The sequence below is a fragment of the Xyrauchen texanus genome, chromosome 27 (assembly GCF_025860055.1).
Source record: "Xyrauchen texanus isolate HMW12.3.18 chromosome 27, RBS_HiC_50CHRs, whole genome shotgun sequence".
Lineage (NCBI taxonomy): Eukaryota > Metazoa > Chordata > Actinopteri > Cypriniformes > Catostomidae > Xyrauchen > Xyrauchen texanus.
Genome location: NC_068302.1, coordinates 3,176,239 through 3,194,570, shown reverse-complemented (window position 1 = coordinate 3,194,570; position 18,332 = coordinate 3,176,239). Strand labels below are relative to the sequence as shown.

At 42.0% G+C, this 18,332-nt stretch overlaps 1 protein-coding gene across 1 annotated transcript in view; it reads right to left on the bottom strand.

Moving 5' to 3' along the window:
- cfap74 (cilia and flagella associated protein 74) overlaps positions 1-18,332 on the bottom strand; it is a 149,882-nt gene that overhangs the window by 18,406 nt on the left and 113,144 nt on the right. The window contains exons 27-33 of the mRNA XM_052094084.1: positions 16,990-17,136; positions 16,807-16,895; positions 16,581-16,709; positions 11,309-11,418; positions 7,404-7,459; positions 5,100-5,219; positions 4,530-4,682 (exon numbers count right to left, since the gene is read on the bottom strand). Coding sequence (XP_051950044.1) covers positions 4,530-4,682; positions 5,100-5,219; positions 7,404-7,459; positions 11,309-11,418; positions 16,581-16,709; positions 16,807-16,895; positions 16,990-17,136 — 804 coding nt within the window. The remainder of the gene's footprint in view (positions 1-4,529; positions 4,683-5,099; positions 5,220-7,403; positions 7,460-11,308; positions 11,419-16,580; positions 16,710-16,806; positions 16,896-16,989; positions 17,137-18,332) is intronic.

The window sequence follows — 18,332 nt, the reverse complement described above, 5'->3', positions numbered from 1 at the left end:
CACAGAGCCGCGGTTATCCTCCAGTTACAAACGCAATACAAACATATTTGATAAGAACACACATTTGACAGCATTATTTTGGGAACACAAGGGAATTTATTAGGCTTATTTATTTTGATTATTATTATAATTATCTTTACAGTTATAATTGTCTTTAGTTTTTAATTTGAATGCTGTTAGTCATTTTTCACCTGGTGTTGTTGACTGATGCTTGCGTGATGGCAAATGGAGCCATTGGAGAAGGTAAATGTTTGTATTTGTGGAGGTGATTATATCTAAGGTTCTTTTTTTCCCAGTTAGTTTAAAGTGCAATTTGAATTAAGAAATGTCTTTTGTTCAATTTTTTCATGTTTCAATAAATTAATTAAACTTTTAAAACAAAATAATTCAAGCAAAAATATTCACCATATAATCGTATATTGATATTTTAAATGCGATTATCATTCAAATATGTTTTACATATTGCCCAGACCAAAAGGAAAGTTACATTTTTCATGAACAATTGTAAAATGAAGTAATTTTATGGAGACCCGCACAAACACGTGTACTCAATTCCATATTGCAACATGTTACCTATACATTTTTGCATATTTGTTTGTTTTTGAGTAGTCTATGGGCAATATATACATTTTTATTGTTTTTGAAAATAGTAAATTATTTGTTTGTGGTATGGCTCTTTCAAAAAAAATGCATCAACCAAAAATTAAATAATTGTCTCCTAAGTTAAAAAAGGTTCCCGAACCCTGATCTAGAATGTTTTTTATAGAATGAAAACCTTTTGACTGATAGGGTACACTGTAAATCCTAAAGTTGTCATTACTGTAAAAATCAAGTTGTCTTGATTAAGTATTACTTGAAACATCAAGTTTTGGACTCATAACTCAAATATATAAGTTCATTGAACTTATTTTTCTGAAAAATCCATAGATTTAAGGTATGAATTGTTATGAACTCAAACTACTGAGTACAAAATTGATGCTACAGGGAATACCCACAATCCATTGCTGCTTGAATTATTTTTCCTTAATCAGAGGGAACAGATTGGGGAATTTAAATATCTGTTATTAAGAATTCATAGATGTTTTAGCTCTTTTGTTGTATTATTTATACTTTGTTGCAAATATTTGTTTGGTGTAATGTCATCATAAGGGTGATCTGTTTCTCTCTGGTCAAGTTGGACCCTGGTCACACTATCTCAGGTCTCTGTGTGCATGTGCAGCTGTAGTGCATATATGAATTTGTGTGAAGAATTCATGAATAACTGACCTAGAATCAGTTATCATCTTTATTTGAGCTGTGCTGTTGTTTGATCAAACATTGAATCAATTCAAACTCAAAAACTACTTGCATGTAGTTAACTCAACTTAAATTGTCAAGTTCATCAAACCAAGTTAATTGAAATTAAATACTCAAGTTTTGGGAGACCCCATCACTCAATCGAATTAAGGGAACAAGTTTACTTAATCAAATGAGTGCAATGAACTTATTAGGGTTTTCAGTGTATTATTATTATATTATATTAAAACTTTTTTAATATAAAATTTTCTAATCACAAAATACTGAAAAATAGTTGTAAAATTGATATAATCAAGGATTAAGCTGAACATTCCAGTTTGTTTATGATAAATTTGACACATTTTATCTCCATTTAGGCCCCTATTAAAAGAATAGTTCACCCAAAAATGAACATTTGCTGATAATTTACTCACCCTCAGGCCATCCAAGATGTATCTGAGTTTCATTCTTCATCAAAACAGAATTTAAAATTTTTAGGATTTCATTTCAGGCCTCCTCCTTTAAACAATGCAAGTGAATGTACTAATCCCCATGACTCCAGTTGACAAATAAAGTTCTTCTGAACGCAAACAATTGATGAATTGGTGAATTGAGTGCAGGTGTGGTGAATTAGAGATCGGGTGGTGAGGAACGGAGCGCTGAGGGAGGCGTAACAATGACAAAGTTTTCACACATACCTGAGTTCGCTGGAAAAACAGCACAGGCACAGCCGAAGAATTCAGAAATTGACACTTTTTCTCCCTGACGTCTTTGGTCATGAAGCCAATTTTGAGACTGGTGTTGGCCCACCTAAAGGACATCACTGGACCCTTTCTAGATCCCCTTCAATTGGCTTATCATGTAAAAAGTTCTGTGGATGATGCAGTCAACATGGGATTGCATCATGCCCTGCAACATCTGGACCGACTGGGGACACATGCAAGGATCCTTTTTGTGGACTTCAGCTCGGCTTTCAACACAATCATCCCAGATATACTCCATACTAAGTTAAACTTTTTAAACTCCCTGTTCCCACGTCTATCTGTCAGTGGATTACCAGCTTTCTGACGGACAGGCAGCAGCTTGTGATACAGGGGAAATTCACTTCCAGCACCTGTACAATCAGCACTGGTGCCCCCCAGGGATGTGTGCTCTCCCCACTACTCTTCTCCCTCTACACCAATGACTGCACAACCAGGGACCCCTCTGTCAAGCTCCTGAAGTTTGCCGACAACAACACTGTCATCGGCCTCATCCGAAATGACGATGAGTCTGAATACAGTTTGGTTCAGCTATGAAATCGGACATCAGAAGACTGCAGAGGACAGTTCGGAATGCTGCACGGATTATTGGTTGCCCCTTGCCCCCCCTTCAAGAACTGTACACTTCCAGAGTGAGGAAAAAGTCTGGGAAAGGCTGGAAAAATCACTCTGGATCCCACTCATCCAGCCCATTACCTTTTTGAACTGTTGCTTTCTGGCTGATGCTTCAAAGCACTGAGCACCAGAACTGTCAGACACAGGAACAGTATTTTCCCTCAGGCTATCCATCTCATAAACAGTTAAAGCCACCCCATTGAGCAATAATTATGTGCAATACACAGTTTAGTCTATTTATATTATCTAACATATACCATTACATACAAAGAAAAAAAAAAAAAAAACTTTTTGCACTGTACATAACATACTGTATTTTTGTACTTTATATAACGGTTTTGTTTTAGATTTGCACTACGTATGTGTGTGTATGTATGAAGGTGTGTGTCTGTACGTATATGTATAATTATATTATTATATATATATTTTTTAATTATTATTATGTCTTGCTGTTTTTTTTTTGTATTGTTGTGCATTGGAAGCTCCTGTCACCAAGACAAATTCCTTGTATGTGTAAGCATACATGGCAATAAAGCTCATTCTGATTCTGAAAAAATGGTGTACATTCACTTGCATTGTTTAAAGCAGGAGGCCTGAAATTAAATCATAAAAATCATAAATTCTGTTTTAATGAAGAAAGAAACTCAGATACATCTTAGATGGCCCAAGTAATTTATCAGCAAATTTTCATTTTTGTCCTTTAAGATGCGTTTTGGGTGATCTGTTCACATGTGCTCAGCCCTAAATAAAGGTTTAAAACATTTTGTGATCAATCACAAAAACCCCATATGAATGTGGTGAAAAACACATGTGACCACATCACATTTGAGATGTGATTCATTTTCTTTGTCTTTTCTAACTTTTTTCTGACATTGTGACTGATGTATGTCATCATGAAACAGAAACACTCCAAATCTGAACACAAGTAGTCACAGGAGATGCATTTAAACGACCAGGTGTAAACAGCCTAGAAAAGCCTTTTATGCTGATAATATAATTATAAAATCTTATTATAATGGTTTTTGGGGGAGGGGGGTCATGTCGTTTCTCACTACCTGATTTTAAGATTCCAAAATCCCATTTTAACCACTGTACACATTAAAACTACAAAGATTTAAAGGTGCTGTAAGCGATTTTAGTGTTCTGAAGCTTTCCATTGACAGAGCCGTTGAATTAGCAACATCCCCTCATTCTAAAACCCCACCCTCCAAAGACCATTTTGAGACCAAAACCGAGCAAAAGAGCAGCATTGTTTGTTCCTGTGGCTGTCACAACGGCGCCCTCAACTGACAACCATTATAAATCACAGCCTCAATGATCCGCTTCAAATAAAACACTGTGAGCTCGTTTACATGCACACCAATATGCTGATTACTAAAATCAGCTTATTTAAAGAATCTGACTAGGCAAGAAATTTACATGACATTTTAATATAATCACATTATTCTCTACTTCTGACATCAAACCATGAAGAGGCATGCGCTCAACACTTGCTCTCATTGGATAAGCCAGTAAGAACATCTCGTAAGCTGTTTACATGCCACGCAAAATAAGTGTAATGGTCAAAAATCGAATCATGTCGATTGGTTATTCATAAGCCATTTATGGCTTTTAAGCCGATAAAGGAACACGGCTTATTAATCATAACTGGTGTAAGAACGTGCATGTAAACACAAGAATGAGCAAATGATTGACAGGTGAAAAGCGTCAGTGTCTGCAGTATGCAGAAACATTATCGTTTGCCGTTTACAAAGTCCATGAGATATCTCAGGACACTTAATTCACTTATATCTTTAATGGAGTAGAAACATAGATAACACATTTTATAAAAAAAATTTAAGAACACTGAGCATAAAGTTGGGAGTGTAGTGTGAATACCCTGAACACTTGAGTGCTGCTCTCATTGACAGGAACACAGTGAAAGTCCATGTGTCCATCATTAGAGCAGCTGATAACAGGCTCCACAGCTTCAGCGATCAACACAAGCTCCAATGACATCTGACCGCAGCTCACCTCAAGAGTCTCGTGATACTAAACAATCATACGAAACACACAACACTAGGTAAATATAGTTCTTTGTGTGGTTACTGTAAAAGTGTATTTCTAATAAAAAAGGACTTCTATCATGGTAAATTAATTGGCTGGTGAAAAGTGATCTCTTTATGGCAGGTGGTTGAAAAATAAGCAGCGAATTATTACGTGTTAATGAAACATTAAAAAGACAAAAACGTTTTCTTTGCAGTAATAAGCACTGATAAATAATGCACAGTAAGACCAGGAACATATTGGATGTCCTGGTCCCATTTTATATGTTGACTTACACATTTCTCTTTACATTTTAATGTCTTGCCTAATAGTGGATGAACTATTATGAATAAGGATGAAAGGCAACAATGAAACAAGATCGTTTGCTCTCATGTGTTGTGTATGATTGGCAGCAGTGCTCACCTTCTTGTCCAGCAAAGGTGTAAATGCGATCAGAAGTGTGTGTCTCTCTCCAGGACAGAGGGATCGCATGGCGTTCAGCAAAGAAAATGGCCCCGTCACATCCAGCAGTGATGATGAAAGCTAAAGCTCAGGTTAAGACTCATACTTTTCAAAAACTCAACATGGCCCTGTCATTTATTGGTGGGATTTCTACCGCAGGAGTATTTTGAGAAAGAACACCGCAGATGGGATGTATTTAGTGCAAAACTACAATAACCTTCATTAATAACATTAACAAACAACATTACACATTACATAACGCTTAACAGGTCAGTAGTTACTACACATTAAAATAGTTAGAAATGCCATAAAACATTAGTCCCTTTCACACATGCATGAAATACTGTATATTGCATTATTGTGTCAGATGAGGAAAACATTGACTGTACAAAGCGTGGCTTTAGAAGTAAATATATTGTTTGTTTAATTCCCATATCATTGAACAAGCCTACAGTCAACAATCCATTTTGCAATTGAGTTCGTCAATCTGTCCTGTTTTCACAGAATGTGTTTTTACATTCTGTTTGCACTATTTAAAATAATATTGATGATCTTTGTACATACACTCACCTAAAGGATTATTAGGAACACCATACTAATACTGTGTTTGACCCCCTTTCGCCTTCAGAACTGCCTTAATTCTACGTGGCATTGATTCAACAAGGTGCTGAAAGCATTCTTTAGAAATGTTGGCCCATATTGATAGGATAGCATCTTGCAGTTGATGGAGATTTGTGGGATGCACATCCAGGGCACGAAGCTCCCGTTCCACCACATCCCAAAGATGCTCTATTGGGTTGAGATCTGGTGACTGTGGGGGCCATTTTAGTACAGTGAACTCATTGTCATGTTCAAGAAACCAATTTGAAATGATTCGAGCTTTGTGACATGGTGCATTATCCTGCTGGAAGTAGCCATCAGAGGATGGGTACATGGTGGCCATAAAGGGATGGACATGGTCAGAAACAATGCTCAGGTAGGCCGTGGCATTTAAACGATGCCCAATTGGCACTAAGGGGCCTAAAGTGTGCCAAGAAAACATCCCCCACACCATTACACCACCACCACCAGCCTGCACAGTGGTAACAAGGCCATGTTGTCCATGTTATCATTCTGTTTACGCCAAATTCTGACTCTACCATCTGAATGTCTCAACAGAAATCGAGACTCATCAGACCAGGCAACATTTTTCCAGTCTTCAACTGTCCAATTTTGGTGAGCTCTTGCAAATTGTAGCCTCTTTTTCCTATTTGTAGTGGAGATGAGTGATACCCGGTGGGGTCTTCTGCTGTTGTAGCCCATCCGTCTCAAGGTTGTGCGTGTTGTGGCTTCACAAATGCTTTGCTGCATACCTCGGTTGTAACAAGTGGTTATTTCAGGCAAAGTTGCTCTTCTATCAGCTTGAATCAGTTGGCCCATTCTCCTCTGACCTCTAGCATCAACAAGGCATTTTTGCCCACAGGACTGCCGCATACTGGATGTTTTTCCCTTTTCACACCATTCTTTGTAAACCCTAGAAATGGTTGTGCGTTAAAATCCCAGTAACTGAGCAGATTGTGAAATACTCAGACCGGCCCGTCTGGCACCAACAACCATGCCATGCTCAAAATGGCTTAAATCACCTTTCTTTCCCATTCTTCAGTTTGGAGTTCAGGAGATTGTCTTGACCAGGACCACACACCTAAATGCATTGAAGCAACTGCCATGTGATTGGTTGATTAGATAATTGCATTAATGAGAAATTGAACAGGTGTTCCTAATAATCCTTTAGGTGAGTGTATGTGTCAGACAGACACTTTTGAAGCATCTCACTGGTTTTATAATGTCAAAAACGGCACGCTTTTACGATAATGTGTTTTACTTTAATGTGTAAAGCAAAAGTCATGATCCCTGCATTCTGTTGTGATTCATCCAGCTGTCAAGAACACATCCTGTGAGAGGCTCTCATTCTGTGGCTGTGCTGCTTTAAGGTTTGTTGAGGCATGCTGACTGCCCCTACTGGCTTGTAAAAATACAACGTTACATCTACTTCAAGCTTGAAATGTTTCACTGTTGTAAAAAACATATTAAATTGGTTAATTTACACACGGATTAGGATGCATGATAAATCACATAATGTTTTAATGCGTTATTTTGTATATAACTAATCACACTTAATTAACAGAATTGACAGCCCTAAATATTATCATTATTACTATACTGTTTGTTTTATTTAATTAATAAAACAAACAGTAAATAGCGGGTAAATAGCAGGTTGATGGATACCTTCAAAGGCTCTGTGGAAATGTTCTGGATTATCACCTTCTTCAACACCTTTTGACCTATGAATTTGAACACAATTAAAGTGACATGAAAATTACACATTAAGGGTGTGTGGTGATGTGGGCGTGGCCAAGTGATGTCTGTGGAGAGCGAGGCCGGGAGAGGAAGAGCGGTAAGGACTGACACCTCTGGGAAATCACCTCTAACAGCTTTTTTGTTTTGTGTTGTAGTGAGAGTTGGAGAGGGATAAAAGAGCAGTCCAAACCGCCAGAGGGGAGACAGAGAGAGAGAGACTCGCACGCAGCCGAGTTCTTATGTGTGTGCACTTCATAAGCAGAAAAGCAAACCTGTTTGTGTTACACTGGAAAGTGTGGGAAATAAAGACTTGTGTTGTACATGTACCCGGCTCTCACTTCCTCCTTGAGAAGAAAGTCAGAGACCATGTCACTTTGCTGCTGAAACCCAGGAATTTGGAGGATGTTACGCTGCCATGGAGTCCTCACCCTTCACCGAGCTGATCAAGACCCTCAAATGCAACCAAATGCAACATCAAGCTCTGCTTGAGCTGTGCCAGGAACAGGAGCAGCGATTCCAGGTCATCATTCAAGCTCAAGCAGAGGACCGGCAGGTGCTACGTAGCTTGATACCCCAGGGGGTTTCCACTGGCATGACCTCTGCCACCACCCCCACCATGGCCCACTTCACGCTCACCAAGTTGGGGCCAGAGGATGACCCGGAGGCATTCATGGATCTGTTTGATCGTGGGGCAGAAGCAGGATGCGGGATGGCCAGAGTCCCAGTGGGCGGTCCGCCTGCTGCCGCTGCTGTTGGGAGAAGTGCAACTGGCAGCCCAACAACTACCCATCACCAACCTCCTGACAACGGGTCGGCCGTAGCATAGAGCAGCAATGCCTGCGCTTCTGCTGGCTGATGATTGGCGAGGATGGACACCCTTTTGCCATTGCCAAACAGATCTGTGACTCCTGCCGGCGGTGGCTGCTTGCAGCAGAATACGACACTGTGGCTGTAGTCAACCTGGTGGTGCTGAAGCAGCTGATCAACCGGCTACCGAAAGGGACGGCGCTCCTGTGCAGGAGCATAGCGTATACCTGAGAGTAGTAAGGGTGGTACATATCAAGTCTTGGTGGATTCTGGTTGTAATCAAACCTCCATTCAGTCTGAGGCTTTGGATACAAGCTGGTGGGTGAAGGTAAGGTGTGTGCACAGGGATATTCAAAATTACCCTGTAGTGACGGTCACTATTCAATTTCAGGGACAAAAGCATAGTGTTGAGGCTGCTGTTAGTCCCCATCTCTCCCATCCACAAATCTTGAGAACGAATTGACTGCATTTACTACTTTATTAAGGGGAATGTGTGTGGATGGGTCCTGCAACAAAACATTTCGGTGTGTGGTGTGTGATTCGCTGGCTGGGGAAGCGGTGCCAGAGCCATCTACATCAGCTCCTCGTCAGGAGGACATAAGGGAAGGGGAAGTCTCAGCTTCCCCAGCCCTTGGAGGATTCCCGGAAGGGGATTTCCCTCTGGAGCACTTGAAGACGAGACCCTTCGGCATGCCTTTGATCAAGTGAAAGTGATTGATGGTCAACGCCTCCAACCAGACTTTGCACCCGCATATCCATATTTCTCAATTATCAAGTGATGCAGGACACTCAGACAGGAGGATACATCCCAATTGTTAATAACACGGCTCATTATAATCCGATGGTGGGTCACTTAGGGCAGGAAAAGACACTGAACCATCTAATAGTCCTTTTCTATTGGCAAGGCATTCAAGGGGATGTTCGCAGGTGGTGTGCAGCATGCCGTGAATGTCAGCTGGTGAATCCCCGAATTATCTCCCAAGTGGGGATTCCGAAAGAAATCCTCACTGAGCAGAGCACTACGTTTATGTCACGTGCACTACGCATACTGTACAAATTATAGGGGATTAAATCGATTTGGACCAGCGTTTACCACCCCCAAAATGACGTTTGGTCAAACGATTTAATCAAACCCTAAAGAATATGATTCCTAAGTTTGTGGACGAGGATGCTCGAAATTGGGACAAGTGGCTTGAGCCCTTATTATTTGCAGTTCAAGAGGTCCCACAAGCCTCTGTGGTTCTCCCCATTTGAATTGCTGTTTGTGTGTCGCACGGTGTGCGGTCAACATCCCTACCGATTACCTGAGCACAAGAAAGAAGTGGTTCGGGAAGAATCAAAGGCCATGCTGGATATGGGGGTAATAGAAGAATCCCACAGTGACTGGATCAGCCCGATGGATCTGGTTCCTAAGAGCGACAGCTCGGTTCAATCTATGTGAATTACAGAAAAGTCAATGCAGTGTCAATGTTTGAACGCTACCCGATGCCTCGGATTGATGAGCTAGCTCGATCAGTTAGATACGGGTCGCTTTTATTCAACACAGGGTGTGACAAAGGGATACTTGCAGATCCCCTTAACTCCCATGTCCCATGAAAAGACGCTATTTTCCCCACCATTCGGATTACACCAATTTGTGATGCTTCCGTTTGGTTTGTTCAGGGCCCCGGTTACTTTTCAGCGGCTCATGGACAGAATCCTCAGACTGCATGCTGCTTATGCCGCTGATTATCTAGATGACATCATAATTTTCGGTATTGATTGGCAACAGCACCTGTGGCATCTGAGGGCGTCCTGAATTCATTGAGATGGACGGGCATGCCAAAAGTGCACAATAGAGTGGATATCTGGATATCAGGTATGGTATCTGGGCTTCCACTTGGGCCATGGGCAGATGGACAAATTGATAATACCGCAGTGATTGCAGCCTGCCCAATACCTAAGACCAAAAATTAGTTGTGACAGTTCCTGGGGCTGGCTAGCTTTTATGTAGGTTTGTCAACCGCCACCAGCGGTTTTTTAGTCAGACTGATCTGACTAAAAAAGGGGTACCAGATCCATTCCAGTGGACGGAGCCATGTCAGCAGGCGTTCACGCGGGTGAAGGCTGCACTTTGTGGTGGGACATTATTGCACTCTCCTGACTTCACTCTCCCCTTTATCTTGCAGACAGATGCATCGGACAGGGGGGTGGGAGCGGTACTGTCCCAGATGGTGGAGGGGGAGGAGTGCCCTGTGCTAGATAGAGTGTTTGGCCATCAAGTGGGTGGTCCTCACCTTCCGGTACTATCTGTTGGGGCGTGCTTTCACAAGAGGGGAGAGAGAGAGATGCACACAGCCGATTTCTTATGTGTGTGCATTTGTTAAGCTGAAAAGCAAACGCGAAGAAAGTCAGAGACCTCGTCACAGGGTGCTTTCACACTTGGTTCAATTGCTTGGAGTTAATTTGCTCCCTCTCCTGCTGCCCCCGCTGGTCTCTGTTAACATCATATATTATTTGGGTCCGAATCACGGTCAGATTACGTCATTAATGTGAGTACAAGCAGCAGCTGTTTACTGCTGTAACTAGGTTTGTCTCTTTGGATTTACCATGAAAACTTGCCATGCACATCACGACACTTCAATCCTCTACCACGGATGAATTGAAGGGGATTGATGTGATGAATCTTAGCATTTGTCTGCCGCGAGCCCGCGGATGCATTGCAAGAGTTGTAAAGAATGTAAGCTGCTCTCTGATGGCAGTTTATTTTGAGACAAGCAAGTATGAGAAATGCATCATACTATAATAACTGCGTTCGCGAGCAGGCAAAAAAAGCTAATTATACGTCATCACAAGTGGTTCACTTCCATGATTTGGTATGACTGGTTTGATATCAGCAGCAAGTTTGTGGGGGCACACCCGAGTTTGGAAAATAGCATTCTTAGCGAACTTTGACATTATTCGAACCCGGGTGCGTGCTAAAATGTCTAGTGTGAAAGCACCCTAAGAAACTAGAAGAACAGGTAAACAGGTTAAATGTGTATTACCTACTGGCACCCGGTTAAAGTCAACGATGTTGTGTCCATTATTAGAGATGAGCAGTAGTGCCGGTCTGACGGCTGGACAGTGCAGCTCCACATAGAGTGTGTCATGAGGCCTGTAAAACAACTTTGACTCTAATGTGTTTGATTTTGCTCCACTATTGTTTAACGTTAAAGTTTGAAAGTGCACTTTGTAATTTTATTCTCTTAAAAGGTTATTTTCAGTTTAAAATATTTTACACTCACTTGAGATCTCTAGTCATATCAGTGGCCAAGAAAAAGATGTTTTATAAGGGGTCCCTCGTCATGGTCATGCCATTTTGAGATAAAAAACCAGCCCAATAATGTTCACTTTATGTTAGGAAATGCTCTACTATCAGACACTTTCCATTGTTGGAAAAATAAATCATGCATGTGAATGGAGTATTTCAACAAAGATGGTAAATGGTAAATGGTCTGCACTTATATAGCGCCTTTTTAAGCCTTAACACAAAGCACTTTACACTGTGTCTCATTCACCCATTCACACACACATTCATACACCGATGGTGGCAGAGCTGCTATGTAAGGTGCTAGCCTGCCATTGGGAGCAACTTTGGGTTCAGTGTCTTGCCCAACGACACTTCGGCATGTGGAGTCGTGGAAGCACCAACCCTGCAATTAGTGGCCGACCCGCTCTACCAACTGAGCCACAGCCACCCCGCCCAAAGACATCAGTAACTTCTGCTTTTGCATGATGTTGCTAACCACTTTGTCAGTGGTGGACGAAGCCAAGCTACAATCGCATTATCTAGATCTGTTAGTCCGAATTCACAATTAGTTTAAAAAGAAACGCGCAAAAGAAAAAGTTACTGATGTCTTTGTAGAAAAACTCTATTCTCATACATGATTAATATATTATAATTATAATTTTATAATTATAAAATTATAATAATTATAATTTATCTGATTGCAATAAAACCTTTCAAGTTTCTTTCAAACATACTGAGTAGTCCAAGACCACTGTCATATAAATGAGAGAAACATAAACAAAGATTACTAAGTGTATGGCAAACTGAACTGACTTTTAATAATTGGCAAGATTTAAAATTATAGGTATCAACAATTAAAGTTTCACTAGTGAGAATGCACATGCTTGATATAAGTAAATACATTTCTACAACTAAAACATTCATTCTATATATTAAAAAACAATGTAATTACTTGAAGAAATACATCTTAATATAAAATGGAATTTCAAATAGTTAAAAACAAAATTATTTTTTGTTAAAAACAAAATTCTTCTGCATTTTTACTAGTAGAATATCACAATGATCTATCATTCACTCAAAACGCAATTAAAGATATATAGAATTACTTTCTTGCTATTAGTACCTCTTACTAGTAAAAATTATAATTTTTTTATATCAATAATTTTATTGTTACTAGTTGGTAAACACCTTTTATCAACAACTAGTGAAAATGAATAGGTCCAGGAGCGCCACCTCTGGCTGAACATGATTGAGATGCGCGAAGTTTCTCAACGATTCACGATTTGTCACGATTTCTCAATGCCCCTGTCTCCCAGCTCGGCCTCTTCGGCGACACCGTCGACGACTTCGCCCAGCAGTTCTAGGCGGTGAAGAAGCAGACGGAGGCGATATCTCACATCATGCCGCAGTGCCGCCAAACCAGCGCGCCCCGCCTGCTCGCTGAGGGCATCCCCCTGTGACCAAACAACAGGCAGCTCCGCCTCAACCTGGGCCCAGCTCTCAGCCCCAGCATTGAGCACCTCGCAGGCGGGGTACGCCCCCCGTCTCCAGGACCCCTTCCAGGACCAGGAAAGCTCCGAAGCACTCCTGAGACGGGCGACCCAGGCAGTCAGATGTTCGCTCCGGAGCTGGTACCAAGACCACTCCGTCCCCCGGTGGAGGGCCGGGAGGAGAACCCTTGTTTTCATTACTTTCATTTGCCGCATCGCCTTCGGGCTGCGGTACCCACATTCGCAATAAGAGCGATTTACTCACTCCCTTGGTCATCCAGCCCGGCTCCCAGGACGCAGTTCTCTCGACTCTGGCTCGATACCTTGTTATATAGCAAGGTAAGCACTTTGAGTCTTCTCTCAGCACCCAAGCCTCGGGGCGCTCTTCTAACTCGCGACGCGCTATTACCTGCTCCCCCCCGCCCGGTACGTGAAAAGCAATCGTCCCGTTAGTGCCCCTTGTGCGGAGCTTGGATGCGCGGCTTTCACTTCCCAATCCGTCACGCTGGCTGGCCAGGACATCCGACTCGGCTACGCGATACAGTTCGCCCGGCTTCCACCTCGTTTCAGCGGTAGTCACTCCACTTCCTTGCGCGGCGAGAAAGCCAGCGCCTTACGAGCAGAGATCATGTCCCTGCTCCTCAAAGATGCGATAGAGCCCATCCCTCCAGCCGAGATGGAGAAGGGATTCTACAGCCCTTACTTCATCGTGCCCAAAACAAGCGGTGGGTTGCGACCAATCTTGGACCTGGCCAGGACCATCCGACTCGGCTACGTGATTCAGTTCGCCCGGCTCCCTACTCGTTTCAGCGGTGTTCGCTGGCTGGCCAGGACCATCCGACTTGGCTACGCGATTCAGTTCGCCCGGCTCCCACCTCGTTTCAGCGGTCTTCGCTCCACTTCCGTGCGCTGCGAGAAAGCCAGCGCCTTACGAGCAGAGATCACGACCCTGCTCCTCAAGGATGCGATAGATCTCATCCCTCCAGCCGTGATGGAGAAGGGTTTCTACAGCTCTTCATCGTACCCAAAACAAGAGGCAGGTTGCGACCAAACATGGACCTGCGAGTTCTCAACCGGGCCTTACACAGACTCCCGTTCAAAATACTCACGCAGAAACAGATTCTTACCTGCGTTCGACAGCTAGATTGGTTTGCGGTACTTCCACGTCTCCATTCTGCCTCAACACCGACCCTTCTTACGGTTCACGAGAGTTACTGTGCGCTCACAGGGACCAGGTGCTAAGGCACCTCAGCCGTCTAGGGCTTCAGGTCAACTGGGAAAAGAGCAAGAGCATCTCTTTTCTCAGCATGGAGTTAGAATCAGTCTCAATGACTGTGCGTCTCACCAACGAGCGCGCTCAGTCAGTGCTCAGGTGCCTCGCTCTCTTCAAGCCCGGCACAGCGGTTCCTCTAAAACAATTCCAGAGGCTCCTGGGGCATATGGCATCCTTAGCCGCAGCCGCACCGCTCGGGTTGATGCATATGAGACCGCTTCAGCACTGGCTACAGACTCGAGTCCCGAGATGGGCATGGCGCCACGGCACATACCGTGTGACAATCACCCCTTCTTGCCATCAGACTTTCAACCCTTGGACAGACCTCTGCTTTCTGTGGACAGGAGTCCCCTTGCAGCAGGTGTCCAGATGTGTCGTGGTGACCACAGATGCCTCTCGACAGGGTTGGGGTGCCGTGTGCAATGGGCACGCTGCCGCTGGTCCCTGGACAGGACCCCGGCAGTGTTGGCACATCAACTGCCAAGAGTTGTTGGCTGTATCTCTTGCCCTACGAAGGTTTCTCCCACTAATCCGGGGCAAGCACATCTTGATCCATTCAGACAACACCGCAACGGTAGCGTACATAAATCGCCAAGGTGGCGTGTGCTCTCGTCATATGTCACAACTCGCCCGCCTTCTCCTCCTTTCGAGTCAGCCGTGACTCAGGTCGCAGCGTGCCACTAACATCCCTGGCAACCGCAACACGACGGCGGACGCGCTGTCACGGCAGGTTTCGCCCAGCAGAGAGTGGAGGCTCCACCCCCAGGTGGTCCAGCTGATATGGGACCAATTCGGCAAGGCAGAGGCACATCTCTTTGCCTCCCAAGACAACTCCCACTGCCCGCTCTGGTACTCCCTGACAGGAGCACCTCTCGAGACAGACGCGCTGGCACACAGCTGACCCCGGGGGCTGTGCAAGTACGCATTTGCCCCAGTGAAACTTCTTGCACCGGTGCTGTGCAAGATCAGGGAGGACAAGGAACAGGTCAACCTGGTGGCCCCTTACTGGCCCACCCGGGCCTGGTTCTCGGATCTTACGCTCCTCGCGACAGCACCTTCCTGGAAAATTCTCCTGAGGAAGGGCTTTCTTTCTCAGGGACGGGGCACCCTCTGGCACCCGCGCCCGGACCTCTGGAACCTCCACGTCTGGCCCCTGGACGGGATGCAGAAGATATAGTGGATCTACCACCTACAGTCATAGACATGATCAACCAAACCAGAGCTCCCTCCACCAGGCAACTTTACGCCCTAAAGTGGCGCTTGTTCGAGAATTGGTGTTCTTCCCGAGCCGAAGACCCGCAGAGGTGCGCAGTTCGGTCAGTGCTTTCATTCCTAAACATAAAATTTTTTCTGCAGAAGTTATAATGTATTATATATATACACTGTATTTGTAATAATAGGTATGCTTTCAGTTAAGTGACTAAAGCAATGTCTCCTTATAAACATCCATAAGATATTTACGAGTTAAGCTGGAAGTTAAATACAGTTATATAAGGTGTAAACACTTAAGAATAATACTTTTTTTTAAATCAGACTGATTCTATACTAGACTCCATTCAATAAACTTTAATGTTTGTGCATCTTATTTGGAGATTTATTTTATAAATAACTTCCATTACATACGTTTGACTTGAAATGTATTTTAGGTTTTTATTTTTTTATGGCTGTTTATAAGATATTGCTTTTGTAACTACTTAAAGCAGGCAAAGACCACTTATAATATGATTACGTCATAAAGCCTTTTGACTGTTTGCACTCTACAGCAATTAACTTTATTAACTTCTGCTGCGTTAAAACTGGATGTTTCTTGATAGGTTATAATGAGACATTATACATTATGTATCATGAAACATTATAAAGTCAATGGTATTTATATAATGTTATAAATATGGACTTCATAGAAAGTGTTCCCAACCTTTTGATCTAAAGGCTTCAGCTTAAATGCTTCAAATTAAATTTATAGACAGATATTGTGCTTACGTATTAATTTCTTTTTCAAACTAACATTTTATTTATTTTTAAATGGATGACTTTTTGTAGATAGTGAAGGAAAAGCAGTGACCAATTGTTCAGCTTTCATTTGAACTCCTGCAATACTGATTAAAATGCATCTCAGGATAAAGCACCTGATGAAGTCTTTTTTTCATTGATTTAACTCATTGCATAATTCCTACTTCTCTTTGTTCATTGTTTCATTGTTTTGGTGACTTTACTATCATTATAAAATTAATGATAGAGAATGTCCTGTGCATTTCTCATGTCACCTGTATGTGGGTTCCTCTGACATGTCCAGCACAGGGTCTGATGAGGTAAAGCAGGGTATGATGCAGCGACTGGAGCGCTCAGTAAAGGATTGCAGAAGCGATACCTTCCCAGCCAAATATTCTAAAGAACTACCAAGGAAAACATATCAAATGAATCATATTTTCAATTGTTGTCCACTCCCCATAAATTACGGCAACATCATTAAACACAGCTTAACGTGCGTACCCTGTTTGAATGTCCGCTGGATTCGGCGAATGGAAAGGGGTTGTCGCTTTGGTGCCTTGAACTTGCTCTAATGGAGTCTCCATTTTCCTCTAAATGTACAAAGACAACACAGCAGTCACAGTGCTTCACAATGTTTTGTCTGAAGTTACATGATTTTATTGTGGATCTCGAGAAGGTTCTTACTCTTGTGTCTGGTTGTGTATTTTTGCTGCTGGTGCTGTCAGTTTCGGCTCTATGAAGATCCTCATTAAGACCATTTAAGCGAAGAGTCTCTGCTTTGATGGCATCATCAGAGAGTGTTGGGCTGAATGTGACCTGGACCAGACATCTCTGTGGAGATACACACTGGCAAGATGATGATACAAGTTTTGCTCCTGAACCTGGATTTTACATTGGACATCGAGTGGCAACACAACACATTACCAAACCTGTTACCCGTATTTAATGTAGTCTGGGTGGTATTTTCTTTAACCTTGTGTAGTTTAGTTCATGGTTTTTGAGGATGAGGGCATGTCAAATAACATGTCCATTTTGGCATCTATCTGATTTATATAGCTTCTACCAAATACCTGATAGATTAAACCAAAATACTCTTTGTTGATGCCTTTGAAATCAACAACAAAATACTGTATATATGGGAAGCATCCCTTTTAAAGGTTATTCAGCCTTTTTCTTTCGCTATCATATTATACACATTCATGCTGATCTCACACTTTTTTTTTATTTAATATTATATATTTTGTTATAAACTTCAACTATATTAAAATTAAAATTCATTTGTACGCCGAGTATTTTGTCTTGTTTTCCAGAATATCTAAAAATATCTCTTCAGCATTGATATGATAGGTGTGGGTGAGAGACAGATCAATATTTTAGTTCTTTTTTACTCTAAATCTCCACTTTCCCTTTCACATTCTTCTTCTTTTGTTTTTGGTGATTCACATTCCTTGTGCATATCACCAACTACTTGGCAGGGAGGAGCATTGATAAAAAAAAAAAAAAAAAATTCTTTTTACTAATATTGATCTGTTTTTCACTGAATTATATGGATATGGATTACTTTTATGCTGCCTTTATATGATTTTTGAACCTTCAAAGTTCTGGTCACCATTCAATTACATTGTATGGACCTACAGAGCTGAAATATTCTTCAAAAAATCTTCATTTGTGTGCAGCAGAAGAAAGTTATACACATCTGGGGTGGCATGAGAGTGAGTAAATGATGAGATAATTTTTGGGTGAATTGTCTTTAATATCTTGTCATTCTGCTTCTCAAGTATTTTTGTTCATGCTTAAAGGATGTTTAGATATTTTAACAGAAAGAAAAAAAAGATGAAAATAGTACTTCTTTTTTTTCTTTTTTTAAGTGTATTAGTCAATGACTTATAGTCAGTAGTACAATACTATATAATCATTGCTGATTTAATTACATAATTTACAATTCAGGCATTTTTCATTGACCACCTGAGTATTTGAGACTGGCCCCTGTGGATAAACAAACCCCAGTTTAAGAAATACACCTCGAA